This window comes from Papaver somniferum, chromosome 7 (genome assembly GCF_003573695.1).
Source record: "Papaver somniferum cultivar HN1 chromosome 7, ASM357369v1, whole genome shotgun sequence".
Taxonomy (NCBI): Eukaryota; Viridiplantae; Streptophyta; class Magnoliopsida; order Ranunculales; family Papaveraceae; genus Papaver; species Papaver somniferum.
The window spans coordinates 35,619,295-35,638,185 of NC_039364.1; the positions used below are offsets into that span (position 1 = coordinate 35,619,295).

The window sequence follows — 18,891 nt, forward strand, 5'->3', positions numbered from 1 at the left end:
GGATTATACCTCCGTTCCTTGTCTCGGCGTGAATTATATGTACGCCCCACAACCCGTGTAATCTTTACCAACGCCCCACAACCCGCGTAAACTATATCTACGCCTCAACGGGACGAATTTTATAACTACGCTCCACAAGCAAACGTAGATTATACATCCGCTCGACTAAATATACTCCCCTAACATAGCGTGACACTACAGACTAAACTCAAATTTGGTCATTTTCTTTGTCTTTGATCTTTGGTTATAGTCGTACCACTGCAGTTGCTCTCAGGCACCCATAAACCACCCGATAGTGTTGCATCAGAGACTGAGAGTAGAGATAATGGCCCATTTGCCAACCCTAGGGCCCAACCAAAGGTGTTTCTAGGGCAGAATGTTGTCTGCTTTAAAATCATTGTTGCGGAATCACACGGCTCTTCTGCTGTTAAAAGGCAAAAAACCATTTTGCCAACTCCGCTCGTCTCCTCTCTCTTATGAGACCAGTGACACAGTGCGCGAGAGTATTTCTCTCTCTACAGTCCGCAAAACCGAAAAACGAAACAAAAATCAAATAGAGAAGAAGGAGAAGAACAAACAAGCCCCTTCTCTCGTATTCCTGAACCCTATTCTCACTTTCTCTGTAAAATCTCTCTGAAATCTCTCTATAATTTCTATATAAAATCATCATCATAAGAAGAAGATATCAAAACCCAACACTTCTTCTCCTATATACTGATGCGTAATATCGTGGTTTAGTTTTTGGGTTTTGATTTATCAGAGGAGAAACAGAAGAATAATTATAAGTTATAGGATTCAAGAGGAAGAAATTATTCATAAACCCTAATTTTTTGAATTTGAAATGGAGGCGGCTACAGATAATCAGGTACAGGGCGGTGAATCAGAAGAACCCCCAAGGAATAATGAAAATGAAATTGAAAATTTGGTATCTAAAGCACAGGAATTAATGACTAAAATCACATCGTCGAGGCTTAATCCTAGTCCCAAGGTTTTAAACGCCATTGCTTCAATGCTCGAAGCTCAAGAATCCAGGTAATGTATCTTTCTCTTTTAATTTTCTTTTATATGGTTTTTTAAATCTAAGCCCTAGCGATGTGAAAATAATGTACTAGTTGTTAATTTGTTAGGTTTTCATATCATAGTTTTGTCTGGGTATATAGTTTTATTAGGTTTCGCACAATCGACACTATAGTATTGAAATATGATAGAAGGCTCATATCAGTGGCAGTATAAAGCGAGAGACGTCTTAATGTGTTTGTGCCAGTCCTTTAAATTAGTGAAAAATAGTTCTATGGAATTCAAATTGCGCAATAGTTTTAGAGTTTTTTTTCTTTTCCAAGTTGAAGTGCAGCTCGAGCTGTTACCTAGAATATATCGAGCTAGAGGTGGTTGAATAGGTTTCTGATGGTTAAAATGTAGAAATAAAGTTTGGACAGTCCAAGTGATTTTTTGGGAGCTACAAACTTTCTTATCAAACTTATGTTGCCGTTATTTAATGGTGTACCTTACTCCCTTTATGTTTTAAAATTCAACTTTGTGATGTTGCAGTAAAGTGCTAGCTGATTTAGGTAGTATTGCATAACTTATCAAACCTGCAAGCAGAATTACTCGTTATGAAGTGACTGATGTACTATGAAACATATATTTATTGACGTTTCCTACTATTCTCATATGAATGCATCCTTGTTTAGTTACATCCATCATCCATCCGGAGTTGTACATTCTGCCCACAGTAATCAAACTTGTGGCATGTGTTTAGCAATCATGAAAGACACCTACTGAGATACATTTCCCCTTGCTGTGGGAGTGTAAGTTTCTACTATGTTTTTTAAGGCACATTCTTTTTTTATCATCATAATGGGATATCTAAGCGTGTCCGATCACCTGAAAATTCTAGTTGTTCATCGAGGCCCTTCCAGTAAGGCCAAGAAGCAGATAAACCACACACTTCATCATGTTCTTGGCATGACGTTATCTCGTGTACCGTGTTCTTGAATGATTGCATCGTGAATTTTTGTAAACATCACGAGGGATTTGAAAACCAGCATGTGCCTACAATACTATATTTTATGGATTTATAACAGATCTAAGTGATAGGGGAAGCTTGGTTAAATCACTATATTTTATGGATTTATAACAGATCTAAGTGATAGGGGAAGCTTGGTTAAATCAATGAAATTTGTATAGAGCTTATCAGGCGACATTGTTCAAACGACCAGCAAAGTAATCGCGGTTAGGAATGAATAGGGTATGCTCATAAAGGAAGATATGCGATATTTCTTACTTCTTATACATGAAACATTGAAATAAAAGCTAATACCTAAACAAATTCGTATGCAGCAAATGCACGTCATTGTTTATTTATTTTCTTAGCACTACTTTCAGTTTTCCAAACCTGAAGCTCTATGATGTAATTTAGCTATCTTGTGCTGGTGGAGTTTCTTATTTTTGTTTCTTATCTTACTTCTCAGGTACATGGAGGAGTTGGGTAATTCAGCTCCAAACAATGGAAGAGCTTCTCATAATATTGGAAGACTGGGGAATGTTGTCCGGGTATGGATGCTTTGCTTCTAAGTTAGTTTGTTATACTTGGTTTTTTGAGTCCTATCCAAAATTTCACTTATAAAATAGTATTAGGAACTATTGGCATTTAGGTCCTTTTCTCGTAGAATCATTCTTTCCTTAAAATCTTCCTTCTTTTTTCAGGACAATGATGAGTTTTTCGAATTGATATCATCTGAGTTTCTATCTGATTCTAGATACTCATTAAGTATTCAGTCAGCTGCTATAAGGCTGCTTCTCAGCTGCTCTACAACTTGGGTGGTAAGGTCTTGTTTTATGTATGTTTGTATTCTTTATGTTTCGTGGATGGAGCATGCATTAAAGTGCGATTTTTCAAATGGGTGAATGCAGTTTCCTCATGTATTCGAAGACGCGGTATTGGAAAACATAAAAAATTGGGTAATAAATGACAATTCAAGATCTAATGCTGATGAACCTGACAAAAAGAAAGTTATCAGAAGAGACAAGCCTACTGATTCTGAAACGCTAGGGACATATGCCACTGGACTTCTAGCTGTATGTTTATCTGGGTATGTATATTATGCTCAGGTTATGTTCTCACACTCTACTAGACATATTTTTCCCTCCTATCTAATTATTTTGTCTGCTTTCTTAATGATTTCAGAGGCGGTCAGATAGTGGAGGATGTGCTGACATCTGGTCTGCCAGCCAAACTTATGCGCTTTCTTCGTATTAGGGTGCTTGGAGACACAAATATCAGTCAAAAGGATGCTAATTATCAAACTGAACTGAAGAATGCTTCTGGTTCTATGAGAAGCAGAGACGACAGCAGGAGCAGATCTCGACAGGTCCCAGAGTCCACTCACTTGGATGGTTCCAAGATTGGAGACGAAGGTTTATTAGTTGAGCACAATTTTGAAAGGGGAGATGTTGGGGGATCATGTGAACCTCGCGAAGTAGTTGATGATATGATTGAAGGGGTTGATAAATATGATGTAAACGAGCACGTGGGTGAAGGCAGGTGGCACATCAGAGATCTACTCGATGATAAAACAAAACTTCGTGGATTGCCAAAAGCAAGAGCTAGGGGTAGGACTAATGAGGAAGCAGTGGAGTCTGATAAAATTCTAACTTCTCCAGGTTCTGGAATACGTGTAGGAGCACATGGGAAGAACACGAGGGACAGGAGTTCTCATCGAAATGCAGATGCAAAAAGAGGTTCGGATGCCAAAATAAGTTCAAGCAGGATTGAAACTGATGGCTTCATAGAGAGATCGGATAGTGATGATCACTTCAAAGAATTCAAAATTGGCACAACTGACATATCCGACCTTGTAAAGAAAGCAACTAGGGCAGCTGAGGCTGAAGCTAGCGAAGCCAATGCATCTCTTGAAGCCATCAAACATGCGGGTGATGGTGCAGCTGAACACGTCAAAGCTGCTGCATTAGAGGTATGGTTTGCAGTTGAAATTTTGCTAGTTTTCTTTCTTCTAATATGATTCTGAAAATTTGCACATATTCCTCGTATAGGTGTTCCACAGTACCAATGATGAAGAAGCTGCAGTTGCTGCTGCTGCTGAAGCAGTGCGCACTATTATTAATGCTGCCAATGCACCTGAGGTCTCAAGGTAAGTTAACAATCGTTTAAATCATATAAGGTTGAGCTGCAACTGGTTGCTGAATGATGATGCATATTTCTGATTGTCAATAGGAGCTCAAGTAATGTGAAGGAAGACCCGGCGATTTCAGGGTCTGTAGAGATAGAAAAAGAGGAGGACTATGAAGGATATTTTACTTTAGATTGTGATTCTCTTGCACAGTTAAAAGAAAAATATTGTATTCAGTGTCTGGATAGCCTAGGAGAATACGTAGAGGTTCTTGGGCCTGTTTTGCATGAGAAGGGTGTAGATGTCTGCCTAGCGCTGCTACAGAGGAGTTCTAAGAGTAAAGAGGTTTCAAAGGTTATTATGCTTCTGCCTGATGTGCTGAAGTTAGTATGTGCATTAGTTGCGCATCGTAAATTTGCTCAAACTTTTGTTGATCGTGGCGGTATTCAGAAACTCCTTGCAGTGCCAAGAGTCGGTCATACGTTCTTTGGTCTTTCTTCGTGCTTATTTACTATTGGATCTCAGGTAAAAGTGGAAAGGGATTCTAGCTGATTCTATTTTCTCTCGTCTTCAGGCATACTATTTGAACTTATCTCAGTGCCCTTAAGTTGTTAGAATATTCTTGCAGGGCATTATGGAACGTGTTTGTGCTCTGCCATCCGATGTTGTGTATCATGTAGTTGAGTTAGCTCTTCAGCTTCTTGAGTGCAACCAGGATTTGGCAAGAAAAAATGCTGCTTTGTTTTTTGCAGCAGCTTTTATTTTCCGGGCAATCGTGGAATCATTTGATTCACTAGAGGGTTTGAAGAAGCTACTGAACCTTTTACAAGCTGCGGCATCAGTGAGATCAGGAAGCAATTCTGGGACTCTGGGCCTGTCTAACGGGGGATCTCTGAGGAATGACCGATCACCTGGAGAGGTTCTAACAGCTCTGGAGAAGCAGGTCGCTTATCATTCCTGTGTCGCACTGCGGCAGTATTTCAGAGGCCACCTGCTTCTTCTTGTTGAATCTCTTCGTCCAAGTAAAAGTAGTCGAAATGCTGGCCGAAATATGCCAAGTGCAAGGGCCGCGTACAAGCCACTCGATATTAGTAATGAGGCTGTAGATGCGGTATTTTTACAAATACAGAGGGACAGGAAGCTTGGTACCGCTTTTGTCAGATCACATTGGCCTGCAGTAGAGAAGTTCTTAGAATTCAATGGACATATTACCATGTTGGAGCTGTGTCATGTATGCCTACTCTAATTGTTCTCTCCTTCAATGCTGTGTTTTTCCTTCTCTTCACTGAGGATTGTTTTTAACATGCTTTTCATATCATAGGCACCCCCTGTTGAGCGGTATTTGCATGATTTGGCTCAATATGCACTAGGAGTCCTACATATAGTTACATTGGTGCCCTCTGGTCGTAGGTCGGTCGTGAACGCTACATTGAACAATAACCGGGTTGGCATGGCAGTTTTACTGGATGCAGCAAATGCTGCTGGTTGCAACGATCCAGAGGTAACTATCTTATTGATTTGACCTATCGTACTATATGGTTGCATGGCTATTTTTAAACTTGTGATACCTTTTCTTTGCGCATCTGTACAGGTTATTCAGCCTGCATTGAATGTTCTAGTTAATCTTGTTTGCCCACCACCTTCAATCAGCCTTAAACCATCTGTGTCTTCACAAGCTCAACAGTCGCTTTCTCTTCAGACTCCTAGTGGTCCTGCAGCTGAGACTAAAGAAGGGCATGCTGGAAAAAATTTCTCTGATCGTTCTATTTCCGAGAGGAATGATTCATCTACAGTCTCAAACAGTAATTTACAAACGGCTGTTCCTACTATGAATTCAGGGGTAGTTGGAGATCGTAGAATATCTTTAGGTCCTGGGGCAGGTTCTCTTGGTCTTGCCACGCAGTTGGAACAAGGATACTGGCAAGCTAGAGAGGCTGTCCGTGCCAACAATGGGATAAAAGTTCTTTTGCACCTTCTCCATCCACGGGTACTTACACCTCCTGCTTCTCTTGATTGTCTCCGCGCTCTTGCATGCCGGGTCTTGCTCGGTCTAGCTAGAGATGATTCAATAGCGCACATATTGACAAAGCTTGAGGTAAGTAACTTCGGTCTTTGTTATTCTTATTTAACTTGCTTTGTTCTTTCTTTTAATTCTACAATTTTTGGGTTTGTACTGGTTATTGCTATTGATATACACCGATTGCTCTGTGTAGTATTGGATTCAGATATTGCATGTATTTCTGAACTGATGATATACAACTGTGATTGTAACCTTATTTACGTTACATATATTTGCTCAGTTAACTTAGTAGCTGCTCACTTTGTTCTTTCTCCCAACTTTCAACTTTAAATAGGAGCTTCTAGCTCTCCTGAAATATCTTTTTTTGGTCAATTACTTTTAAGAGTGTTGGACGTCGTTAAAGTATATCAGTTTGATACGTAGATATCTTTTAATTGTCGTTGGTTGTGGGGTGGCAAATTGTAGCAGTATCATGTCCATCTATAACCACTAGATTTGTCTAACTGTTTTTAAAAGTGTTCTGTTTTTTACAAAAATACCTGTTTCATTTCCCACAATTCTTTGTAATAGGTGGGGAAAAAATTATCAGAATTAATTAGAGATCCAGGTGGTCAGCCACAAGGAAGTGAGCAGGGCAGGTGGCAAGCTGAACTTGCGCAAGTTTCAATCGAGTTGATATCGGTGAGTAACAAAAGTGTAGCATTAATTCATGTTTTAGTAATGATTATCCTTACCAATCAGTCATCTATAAGTCAACTCATGCACCTATTTGTCTGTTTTGTTCTCTCTGGATATTTGAAGTGTACTTAGTCTTATATTTCAGTTTACATGCTCCACTGCTAACAATTTACTGCTTTCGAGTATTACTGTTGTCAGTACACCTCTTTTCAGTGTTTCTGTATGCCTTAGAATACCATGTTCTTAATGTTTATGTTACTTATTTATCTTGTAGATCGTAACAAATTCGGGACGTTCGAATACTTTAGCAGCAACTGATGCTGCTGCCCCAACTTTGAGGCGCATAGAGAGAGCAGCAATAGCTGCTGCAACTCCTATTAGTTACCATTCCAGGTATTTTCTGTTGGCATTTTCCTTTTTTGCTCATCAATAACCACCTTACTTATTCTTTTTTCTTCTTTTAATTGCTAATAGCCCATGGAGGACTATTGTCATATCCACCTTACTTTATTCTAACTAATATCAATTTTCAGGGAGCTGTTACTACTAATCCATGAGCATCTCCAGGCATCTGGCTTGAACACAACAGCTGCCTCTCTTTTAAGGGAGGCTCAGTTGACTCCATTGCCTTCTTTGGCAGGACCACTCCCTCCCCTTCATCAAACTTCTTTACATGAGGCCCCAACTATGCAATTACACTGGCCTTCACGTGGGTTTCTGTCAAAATTGTCAAAGCCAACTGTACGCCTTGAAGAACCATCTATATCTGGTTCACTTTTGGCTTCTACTAAGAAGAAAGCATTGTTGTTAAGTAACCGCAGCTTTCAGTCAAGAAACCCATCATCGGCAATCAAAATATCCAGTGCATTAAAAAGTCCAATTCCATCAATAGCACCACAAACACCTACAGTGTCTATGCCCATCCCCAATTCAGATTCAGAACCTCAATTTAAGACTCCAACGGTCCTGCCAATGAAACGCAAGCCGACGGACTTCAAGGATTGTGGGTTTGCTTCATCGGCTAAGCGTCTTGCTATGGGTGAACATGGGTTTCGATCTCCTGTACACCAGACACCTAATGCGGTCCGTAAAAACAATTTGCCTATAGATATCGGGTTTCCGGTCACACCAAGCTCAAGCCAGATAGATCACAATGGTAAAACTCCAGCTGGTACTTTTGCGGATAATACTGATGATACTCATCATCTTAACACCCCTTCAGGTCAGATGACACCTAGTAATTCTTTCCAGATGGGTCTTCAACCTGATCCACAACCAGGGAACTCAGAAAGGGTGACATTGGACTCTCTGGTTGTGCAGTATCTGAAGCACCAGCATCGGCAGTGCCCAGCTCCTATAACCACTTTACCACCTCTCTCTTTGTTACATCCACATATGTGCCCGGAACCGCGACGAAACATGGAGCTGCCTGCAAATGTAACATCTCGACTGTCCACGCGTGAGTTTAGAAATCATTACGGTGGGATTCATGGTACCCGAAGAGACAGGCAGTTTATATATAGCAGATTTAGACCTTGGCGCACTTGCAGGGATGATTCTGCTCTTCTGACATGCATAGCTTTCGTTGGTGACTCCTCTCGGATTGTTACAGGGAACCATTCTGGTGAGCTAAAAATTTTTGATTCAGAAAGTGGGAATATCTTGGAGAGTAGTACGGGTCATCAATCACCATTAACACGCATACAATCAGCTCTATCTGGTGATACTCAGTTGATTCTCTCTTCGGGCTCATATGAAGTACGACTTTGGGATGGATCTTCAATTTTAGGTGGTCCCATGCATTCTTTTGATGGATGCAAGGCGGCGCGGTTCAACAACTCGAAGACAATGTTTGCTGCCTTATCAACAGAGACATCACCGCGTGAAGTTCTATTGTATGATATACAGACCTGCAATTTGCTTACGAAGTTCTCCGATTCTGCCAGTTCTTCTGGACCTGGCAGAGTACATGTACAGTCCCTGATACATTTCCATCCAGATGATGAAAGGCTGCTATGGAATGGAGTGTTGTGGGACAAGCGAACTCCCAGTGTTGTTCGCCAATTTGATCAGTTTACAGACTACGGAGGAGGTGGCTTTCATCCTGCTGGCAATGAGGTAACACAACTTTGTATCATACAAAAATCTTTTCTTCAGGAGTGTCCTGCGTATACAGAATATTTTAGCTTGTCAATGGCCCTTTCTATTGACTTCCCTCTTTTAGTCGATATGATAACTCATCATTATGACCTAGATTAGCATCTTGGTTCGTGACATTTTAGGGAAGGCAAGCATAACTCTTTAATATAATACATTTCAAATAGTAACGCTTAATTATTTGTCACAGCATAGTCCTGTAACTTCTAGACCCTTGCACTGTAACAACAGTTATGATCCATTAAATACTTTGACTTCTGGAAAAGGTTATACAATTTCTTAAATAATTAGTTGGTCATGAAACCATGATCAAAATGTATCTTGTGTTTTTGGAGGACATCTGTTTTAGTATTACTACCATTCCCAAGTCTATACTATCTGACTTAATATTTTCTTATTACAAAGGTAATCATCAATTCAGAGGTTTGGGATCTTCGAAATTTCAAGCTTCTGCGAAGCGTGCCCTCGTTGGACCAAACTGTGATAACATTCAATACTTCTGGAGATGTGATATATGCTATCTTGAGGAGGAACGTCGAAGACATAACATCAGCAGTAAACTCTCGCCGAGTAAGGCATCCACTATTTTCAGCATTCAGAACGGTGGACGCTGTGAATTACTCCGACATTGCCACAGTGCCTGTGGATCGCTGCATCCTTGATTTTGCCACAGAACCGACAAATTCTTTTGTTGGGTTGGTATCTATGGATGACCATGAGGAGATGTTTGCATCTGCAAGACTGTATGAAATAGGACGCCGCAGACCTGCCGACGATGATTCTGACCCTGACGATGCAGAGAGTGAGGAAGATGACGGAGATGATGACTCAGAAGACGATGAAGACGGATTGATGGGAGCTGATCTAGTTGGTGACATGGATAGTGACCTCGGGGATATGAGTCATGATGACGATGATGATGAAGACGATGAGGATGATGATGATCTTGGTGACGATGAGGATGATGGCCTTGATGGTGATTTTGGAATGGATGTTGACGACGATGATGATGGAGATTTTGGTGATGATGGAGTGTTGGAGATTGTGACAGACGGCGAAGACGACGATAGTGAGACAGCAGGAGGGTTTAGTAACGGGGATGAGGGAGATTTTCCTTAAATTTTAGTGGCTATGTAATTATGTATAAATTTTTGATTCATTGAAATGAGAGTAATTTCAACTTATTGTTGGTTTTATTTTTTTTTGTAGATGTTTCTTACTCCCACAGAACCCAAGTAAGAGCTGTATTTTTGATGGAGGAATAAGAAGAGAGGTGGGAGCTTACAGAAGATAATTGAGTGCTAGTAACATTTTGAGAAAGTAAAATGCATGGTTAAGCTAGTTTTTATCTAGAAAATGATTTCCGCTACAACAACGGCTTTCAGAACTAGTTAAGATTGCCATTTCCAGACTTGTTAGCCTAGGAACTTCTAATCTCCCTACAGCAGCAGAAATATATAACAAATGTCGATTCCCTTATCAGAGAGCCAAGGTGCACATTAGGCTGTTAAGCAGGTAGTAGTATTTCATAGCGGGATCATCATCTCTGTACAATGCAACAGTTCTTGTTACCATAGTCGTTCTATACCTGCTGAATAAACTGTTACGACGTATCTGAATGTCACGGGAGATTTAGGCTGTGAATGTCACGGATTATTTTTGGCCCATTTTATCTACTCAATGGCGAGATACCACGAAACTTTTACCGGTAGTTGATTAAGAATTTATTGTTACCAATTCACCACAGCTCATGATGGAGATGAAAAAAAAGGTGCAAGAAATGAGGTTGAGGTGTTTTTGGGTATAGAAGTGAAATATAGGGGTAAAAAAGTCACTCAAAACTGAAAACGGATAGGATAAAATTTCTTCATAGAAAAAAGAAAGAGAGGAAGCGACTTGAAGAGGAGAGGGTTGGGAGCAGGAGAGTGAGAGTGAAACACAGAAAACACTTGATAATGGCGTCCGCAACTACATTAAGCTTCTTCTCTTCTGCAGCTACAACAACAATAATTTCAAGAACAACTCAGAAACAAAATCTTTTTCAATCAAAACCCGTTTTCAATTTCTTCACTCCAACTTTCTCTTCCCAGAAATTATCTTCTTCTTCTTCTTCTAGGAGTTCCGCATTTTCATTCATTACTAGATACTCTGAAGCTGAGGCACCCGTTTTGGAAGCTGAAGAAGTTGATTCTGAACCAGCTCCAATCGTCGAAGTTAGTGATGAAATTGCAAAACCTGAAGGGGTTTTCGCTGTTGTCATGGTGAGTAATGACTATTGTTGATAACCATTTTTCTTTTGGTTTTGTTTTTGTTTTGGATTTTGGAGTTTTAAGTATGTTGTATGAAGTGGGTTTGTGTTGTTTCATTGATTTTAGATTGGAGGTCGTCAATATATTGTTTTTCCTGATCGATTTCTGACTACACAAAGGCTTAAAGGAGCTAATGTCAATGATAAGGTAAGTTATCTTTGAGATTCATTCAATTTTCTATCTTGGATTTGTTTGATTTGTTAAATTTTATGAAAAAGTAGTTTTTGTTTCAATTCTAGGTCATCAGTCTTTACATTTGCAGGAAATTAGTTTGTATTGTTGTTTTTTAAATAATCGACTAATAATTGAAAGCCTTGTCAACGTAATTGGAGTTCTGAATAGGATTTAGCTTGGAGGTGTTCTGTTGAGTTATAAGAAATGTAAAGGCCTGTGTAGGAGACGGATTGAAATAGTAGCATGACGGTAGGAAAGACTCATTTGTAATTTAGTGAACTTGTATTGCAGTACACCGTTTGTGCTATACCACCGAGACAAGTGAATAAAACAGTTGAGATATGAACAACTAATGTCTTAGAACTTGAAACTTAAACACTTGGGGGATTTCGGGGGATTCAGAAGTCTCTCAAATGAGTTTCTGTAATGGGATTGTTATGTCGTCTGGTTTGTTCAATAAAAGGCATGTGTCCTGTGCTTTGTTGGCAGAAGTTGTCATAAGGGTACCACCTTGCTTCTGGTTTCGAAGGCTATTTTATATATTTGTTAAAATAGTGGAGGAACTTCATTGAAGGGCAGTTGTTGCCTTGTTCTTGCGTGCTACAAGTATTCATTTACAGCTAGAAACCATGTTGAAAATTATTCAAGAATAATCTTCTGTTGCTATCGGACACGTGTTATGCTATTTCATGTAATACAATCCATTAGATAATCAGTATAGTCAGAATCTGGGCTACTTGCCCCGCAGTTGCATTTGCTTCCGCCATATAGTATCATACTTTAGGGATCTTCTAATCATATGAGCATATTGAAATGTTGTTTGTTGTATGTGAAGCTTGACCAATAAAAGAATTATATGTTGGGTCCAGGTTAAAGTCGCATATTCGCGTCCTGCTCCACTTTCAGTTTAAATCTGAAATGATGCTTATATATTGAAGACTTTAATTCTCAATGCAGATCATACTGAACAAGGTGTTGCTGGTTGGAACAAAAACAAGTACATACATCGGAAAGCCTGTTGTGCCCAATGCCGTTGTACATGCAGTAGTTGAAGATCTGGTAAAATAAATAAGTTTTGCTTCCTGACTTTTAAGCAGTTTCTGCTCTTCCCATCGTACCCTAGACTCATTTGAATTTTCTCTTTCAAAACACAGGGATTGAACGATAAAGTAATCGTCTTCAAGTACAAGAAGAAAAAGAATTACCGAAGAAACATTGGTCACAGACAGGTTCGGAATCTCTTTACTAACATTTAGTAACTGGATTGCATTTTCAGCATACATCTATATTAAAATTGTAAAACTACCAGGAAACTAACTACTCTGGATTCCCTTTAGACTTTAGTAAGACTAGAGGTGCTTATTAACTGTCCATTTACCTGGGGATCAAAACCCGAAATATTTTCGCTGTGGTACTTCAACTACACACAACATCAGTAACCAGCTTGGTGTTCTTTGAAACCGTTATGCTCAATGATTTCCAGCTCCCGGTTGTTCACCTACAAACCACATGCACGGCCAAAGCTTATCAACTGTCTTTTCTCCTTTTCAAATGATATTTTGGTCTATAGACACCAGAAGTAGTTTGGTTATGTAATTCTGAGTCCATATTTGGATAAAAACATTTCTGCTCGAAAGTGCCTGTCCTGACAGATAGAATATGTTATTTGTGTTGTAGCCAAACACAAGGATAAGGATAACGGGCATCACCGGTTATGAAGACTCACCAGCTGTTACACTCGATTCCATCGAATCAGACTCTCCAGCAGTTACATCCGATTCATAGGCTTGTTGTATCCGAATTAGAACGTTTTCTCTTTGAATGTAAATCTAGTTCATCTTTCTTACTTCTGTTAAAAATAGAGGTTCTTTTGCTTTTTGAAGACTCTTTTGTTTTTTGAACTCACTGGAGATCTGGTAATTATTATTTTTGTACGAGCTAGTTTGCACTTGAATTATGCCTGCACTGATTTGAAGCCTAGTTATCTTTTTTTTTTTTTTTTTTCTATTCTATTACCTATATTCTGGGTTCTCTAAGGTAATCGGAGTCACTGGCTTGTAACCTTCACAATAACAAAGAACAAATTGTCCCTTCTCAAAAGGAAAATATATTCGACCAAACTCTTCAAAACCAGAAGAATTTCATAGGAGTATTTAATTCCCAAGTACATGTTTTCTGAAAAAGCAGACTTCTTCAGAACTGTCACCATTTTTGAATTCCCAAGATCAAACGGCCTCACTGTACTGAGCTAGATTAGAGGTTTTGAATGTCCGCCTATAGATGCATGGCCCAGCATTTTTCTTTTCTTTGAAGGGTCAGCATCTTTTTGTTTGGAGCATGAGTGCATGACTACTTTTTGTTGTAAACTGGCAAAACGTCTCACGCAGCAACCAGATGGTGGTATGACACTGTGATTTCTCATTTGTGCCCTAACGTTTTAGCTGTTTTGCCATTTTTTGTCCAAGAAGATTCTCAGAAATATAAGGAAAAATTATCTAGTCATTTTATAATAAATTAATATTGGTAAACCAGAAACATATAGTTTTATCTTTCCTGGCCTGCCATGTTGAATTTTCTTCTGCCTCCCAAATGTCTAAAAAACAAAAACTATTATGAAAAAAAGCATGGTGAGCCACAGCTCCATTACAATGACCGATTTTGCGGCCGGACAAAAATTTAAAAGGATAACTAACGGAAGGCTCGTCTATGGCGTTCTGTTGGTCGAAGCAGAGTGTACAACTATAGTATTTAACCAGCAAGTTATATTGTTGCTTCTTTTGAATCTTATCACATGTCATATGCTTGACTGTGTTGTTTCTCAGGAACTGACACACAAAATGTTCTACTCATATGTTCGTTTCCTCTTAAGAATGGTTGGAGCTATGGAAACAAATCCAATAAGAAACAGCACCCCCAGAGTCTTAAAATCGTATAGGTCCCTAACAGACTTAAGATCCCCCAGAGCAAGGCCAGCCTGACAACAAACAAAAACCAACGGAGTTAAAGATGGATTAGCACAATGTAAACAATGAAAAAAAATTCAGACAAGGAAAACATTTGAAGTTTCCTATAACAGATCAAAATATTTAACCAAAACGGCTCACCAAACCATATGCAGGTACCTAAAATAATCACTTTACAAGGCAAGGTATTACTGAATCAATCAATAAAATAAATTCCCAGGTATTAGGATGTATTTAACTTTTAGTAGATAGAAGTTCAATTTTATGCTTCAAAAAAAAAAAAAAAAAAAGGTTCAATTTTCGTCGAAGATTTTGAAGCTCGGCAGTAACTAAAGCTAGACTCTTCTAAAAGTATAAAATGAAGTTTTGGTGCCTTATTCCAGCTGTTAAGTTTCTGGCCTAAAAGTAGTGAACAGCCCAACACTTAGAGGAAAGCATGCTTAGCATTTACAATGGCACACTTCCAGTGGTACAAGATCAAGCATGTATTAAAGTACTTATATCCTGCAAATGTAAAACCCCTGGTAGACGGCTATCTAACAACTAAAACGGAATGATACTATTAGACAAAATTAAGTGTGTTACAAATTAGGTAATAACTGTCAAATAATCATAAGTTATAACACTTACCCTGACGGTTATATAAGATGCTGGCAGAAGACCAACTAATGTTGCCAGAAAGAACACATGGAAAGGTATATCCACTATTGGAGAAGCCACATTAATAAATGTGTTGGGAAGGGTTGGAGTAATCCTCAAAAAAAGCATGTAATTCAGCAGCTTGTCTTTGCGTTTAGCTATCTGTTTATGCATAAATTTCAAATTACTCAAAACATGCTAGACGAGGATAGAATGTAATGTGAAAGCACCTGATTAACATAACAAAAGCATACCTCTGCTTGGAAAAATCTTAGCTTTTCAGGCCAGAGCCAGTTGACAAGAGGCCTTCCAATTAGTTTAGACAGAAAATAGCAGGATGATGCCCCAGCCGTGGCATTACAGACAACCAAGAGCAAGCCTCTAAGAACACCAAACAGAGCCCCAGCCAACAATGACATGAATATGGTTCCAGGAATCATGAAAGTTTGCATGAAGATGTAGGTTGAACAATAACCTAGGATAAATTGAGCTTTGTATTCATTTGCATATGCTCCAAGATGATCTCTGGATATAACAGTTGGAAACAAGGAAAATCAGTACAAGCATGAAAACGCAAGTTAACAACAAGTAACTCGACCCTTACGAGTTCCATTTCAATTGACAGAATCAAGACCAATGATTTTGTCAAACTAGATATTGTGGACACTCAGAATCCTGAGAGGGAATATCAGGTTTTAAAAGATCCTCCTAGGTTCAGATTCTTTCTTATAAAACCATCAATTGTTTATAGGTCAACAATAAGTAAGCTGAAACTCAAGGATCTAGGAGTTCAACCATGTCCATGACTATATTAAGAAGATCACGTTTCACCAACCTGTTGTGCCCAGACTCGAGAGGTTCATATTGTTCCTCAAGGCTTCACAGGATCAGGCATCAGAAACGAGAACTAAACATTCAACAGAAGCTAATGCACATAGAACACACAAGACACAGAGATTTACGTGGTTCGGCAATGGCCTACATCCACGGGCAGCAGGAATTCACTTCATTCATATATCGGAGAATACACAATGCACATGACACCCAACACCCATTCTTCTTCTTCACATTCTCAACTCACCTTCAACTTTCTCCCAACTCTCCTAACCCTAAAGCTATGAGAGGATCTACATCTTGCTAATGGAGAGATTACTTCTCTTTTTAGTGAGGAGATTTCTACAACCTAAGGGTGTAGACAAGACTAGTGTAGATGATGTAGATACCTATAACCTAAAGGTTATGCCTTTATTTATAGGCTTACAATACTTTGATTAGGAAACCAAGCTTTACTCTAATTTAGGAAATCTAAACTAGCTAAGATAGGAAACCCTTACTTAGATAGAAGTCTAAACACAATTCTAAAAATCAGTCAAAACTGATTTAAGAAATCACACTGATGTTTCCTAAAATCGAGCCAATATCCAACACAACCAACAGTGTGCAGATTCAAACTTCAAAGATCAGATGAATTTTCTTCCAAGGCTGGGGTGTTATTCTGAATAACCAATGAATCAGCTAGTTTAGTTATGCCACAAAGAGTAATAATAGTCACCAGTTATTTGAAAGTGCCTTCTAGTCTGTTTCCAAAATTTTCCTTAGGAATTGATTCACAATGACATTACTTCACAATAACTGGACAAACGAAGAAAATTCTGTTTATTCAAAAGAGGAAGGAATTTCTCAAGAGTTCTGAAGTATATTCCAGTTTCTAACCACATGTCGCATTTCTCCAACGTATAATAAGATATAATTATTGGATCAAATAACATTCAAAACTTATCTAAACTGGATATGACGATATGTAGAATAGAGTTTAAAGTACAAGCAAGGCAAACATGACTTTACCAAATCCGTTCCAGCAACAGAGGAAAATAATTATTTCTAAGACCACTATCAATTCTAATTTTGATAACAAACTATTACAAAAGACTACAAATCCTCAAAATCAACCTTAATGACAACAATTAAAAGAATCACTCCTATGTATAAAGTCTAATGTATACGCTAGTAAGAGGAAGAAATAGAGAGTGAACAAATACAGGGATTGCATTCTACATTCTCAAAAATCAAGTATTGTACCAAAAAGCGAATCCACTCCAATATCTATATTCCATCGGGACACTGTTGAACCGAATTATAAATGCCTTGTTTCATCTTGGATGTACCTCTATGGTGATGTGCACGCAGAAGGCTTCATCTCTAAAGTTAACACAATTTGTTGCAACTTAAAGAGTAATGCTCCGTATTTCAATTCAGGGGTTTGGAAGAGTTACCACATGAATTCTAGAAAGAGTGCACATACCAAATGAATTATCTAGGAGTTTAGAAGTTTTGGATTAGAATAACTCCAATATGAACACAACAATAGAGGCCCTAAATAACCTAATCCTAGACAGAAGAGAGGTTGCTTCCTTTTATTTTTTCGAGTTCAGGGTTCAGGCCCTAAATAAGTACTAGAAATTCTTTCTCACTCCTCCTTCGAATTTAAAGTCTACATTTACTCCTATAACATATTAACATTAACAATTGTCTCCAATAAATTTCCTAAAAATGACAGTAACAAAATCCAGACATCGTAGGTGAATTCACAGTACAATGTATGTAACATCACAAGAAAAATAATGCACTTTGTAATCTAGCTCAAACACAATTTATTCAACAAAAATCAACATACAAAAAATAAAAAACATAATCAAAGCCAAAGATGGTGTAAACTTACTTGAGAATTCGAAGATCTGAAATGGAGCGAGGTAACTTAATATTGACATATTGAGCAGGAGGCATAGTTAAATAAATAGATATAAGACCAATCGAGAAAACCAAAAAAACACTAATGGCAGCAGCTAATTCCCATCTTGTTAATGGAAATTTCCCTTCCAATTTCGCCCCAATTGGTTTCTTACTAGTCGGTGAATCTTCATTTAACAGCAGATTTTCTTCATCTCTTTGTTGTCTTCCACCGTCATTAATTACATTCCTTGGAGCTGCCATTACTAATATATTTGAACTGAATGAATTACTATTATCTTTCATTATAATTACAATTTAATTTCACAAAAATTTAATCGGTGTGGGATCAATATTAACCCCATCACCAATTTTAATCACCCAGTTTTTCTTGAGCTTCTAAAAGTGCAGAGAACAGAAGAATGATTCTAGAAACCAATGATGATATGAAACCCTAATAATATTTTTCTGGTTTTGGTTTATTTTCAGAATTCAGATCGGAATGAAAAGGGATTTGGTTACGAGGTTTTTTTGTTTGTGTGAAGTCTTAGAGAGAGAAGTCTTTCGAAGGCGAAAGTGTTAAAACTAGGGCTGCACAAACCCGACTCAACCCACCGACCCAATCCACACCCTCCTGAAATTACCCACACCCGACTCAATCCACCTAGGAGCGGGTCGACTATGGGTCACAACATCAAAACCCATAGTATTATGGGTCGACTATGGGTCAAAGTTTCCCTCACCCGACCCAACCCACCCACCCACCTAAATATTTCTTAGTTAATATTAACCCTTAGATTACCAATCCTAAATGAATCACAGCCGTTGAAGTAGTGATATATAATGCCTAAACCTAAATCGCTAACTTCACTTCAGTCTTCACTTCTTCAATCACTTCCTTGAATAGTCTTTTATCTTTTGAGCTTCGAACAATTGAACTCATTTCTTGTAATTTGTATGCACTTTGCAACTTTGCACCAACTTCTTACTTCTCTGGATTATAATTATCATTTGTTTACACTTGACTTGGGGTCAGTTCTTTAATTGTCATCTGTAAGAGTCTTAGGTAAGTCTGTAACTTTTTTTTTTGATGC

The 18,891-nt window shown here is 38.5% G+C and overlaps 3 protein-coding genes across 3 annotated transcripts; 2 read left to right on the plus strand and 1 right to left on the minus strand.

Annotated features, from left to right (window-relative positions):
• Nucleotides 1–439: 439 nt before the first annotated feature.
• LOC113296962 (DDB1- and CUL4-associated factor homolog 1-like) lies at nt 440–10,276 on the plus strand. Its single transcript, XM_026545328.1, has 14 exons — nt 440–1,032; nt 2,472–2,553; nt 2,707–2,823; nt 2,914–3,092; nt 3,188–3,974; nt 4,054–4,151; nt 4,235–4,655; nt 4,759–5,361; nt 5,452–5,631; nt 5,722–6,225; nt 6,721–6,831; nt 7,103–7,221; nt 7,362–8,946; nt 9,391–10,276. The coding sequence occupies exons 1-14, from the start codon at nt 842–844 to the stop codon at nt 10,102–10,104; spliced, it is 5,691 nt and encodes a 1,896-aa protein (XP_026401113.1). The 5' UTR covers nt 440–841; the 3' UTR covers nt 10,105–10,276.
• A 580-nt stretch (nt 10,277–10,856) lies between these two features.
• LOC113296963 (50S ribosomal protein L21, chloroplastic-like) lies at nt 10,857–13,448 on the plus strand. Its single transcript, XM_026545329.1, has 5 exons — nt 10,857–11,246; nt 11,361–11,441; nt 12,426–12,527; nt 12,623–12,697; nt 13,146–13,448. The coding sequence occupies exons 1-5, from the start codon at nt 10,941–10,943 to the stop codon at nt 13,251–13,253; spliced, it is 672 nt and encodes a 223-aa protein (XP_026401114.1). The 5' UTR covers nt 10,857–10,940; the 3' UTR covers nt 13,254–13,448.
• Nucleotides 13,449–13,949: 501 nt separating this feature from the next.
• On the minus strand, nt 13,950–18,335 carry LOC113296964 (uncharacterized membrane protein At4g09580-like). Its single transcript, XM_026545330.1, has 4 exons — nt 17,790–18,335; nt 15,325–15,595; nt 15,062–15,232; nt 13,950–14,442 (listed from the first exon to the last, which is right to left on the minus strand). The coding sequence occupies exons 1-4, from the start codon at nt 18,101–18,103 to the stop codon at nt 14,311–14,313; spliced, it is 888 nt and encodes a 295-aa protein (XP_026401115.1). The 5' UTR covers nt 18,104–18,335; the 3' UTR covers nt 13,950–14,310.
• Between the last annotated feature and the right edge of the window lie 556 nt (nt 18,336–18,891).

What these genes read in the sequence shown, in the direction of transcription:
- LOC113296964 (XM_026545330.1), bottom strand. Translation starts at nt 18,103, where the DNA reads ATGAAAGATAATAGTAATTCATTCAGTTCAAATATATTAGTAATGGCA. An exon ending in TAAGATTTTTCCAAGCAGAG is followed by an intron (nt 15,233 to 15,324) that starts GTATGCTTTTGT and finishes ATGCATAAACAG; the next exon opens with ATAGCTAAACGCAAAGACAA. An exon ending in CATCTTATATAACCGTCAGG is followed by an intron (nt 14,443 to 15,061) that starts GTAAGTGTTATA and finishes GTTTGTTGTCAG; the next exon opens with GCTGGCCTTGCTCTGGGGGA.
- LOC113296963 (XM_026545329.1), top strand. Translation starts at nt 10,941, where the DNA reads ATGGCGTCCGCAACTACATTAAGCTTCTTCTCTTCTGCAGCTACAACA. An exon ending in GAGCTAATGTCAATGATAAG is followed by an intron (nt 11,442 to 12,425) that starts GTAAGTTATCTT and finishes TTCTCAATGCAG; the next exon opens with ATCATACTGAACAAGGTGTT. An exon ending in GAAACATTGGTCACAGACAG is followed by an intron (nt 12,698 to 13,145) that starts GTTCGGAATCTC and finishes TTTGTGTTGTAG; the next exon opens with CCAAACACAAGGATAAGGAT.
- LOC113296962 (XM_026545328.1), top strand. Translation starts at nt 842, where the DNA reads ATGGAGGCGGCTACAGATAATCAGGTACAGGGCGGTGAATCAGAAGAA. An exon ending in TCAAAGCTGCTGCATTAGAG is followed by an intron (nt 3,975 to 4,053) that starts GTATGGTTTGCA and finishes TTCCTCGTATAG; the next exon opens with GTGTTCCACAGTACCAATGA. An exon ending in TATTTACTATTGGATCTCAG is followed by an intron (nt 4,656 to 4,758) that starts GTAAAAGTGGAA and finishes ATATTCTTGCAG; the next exon opens with GGCATTATGGAACGTGTTTG.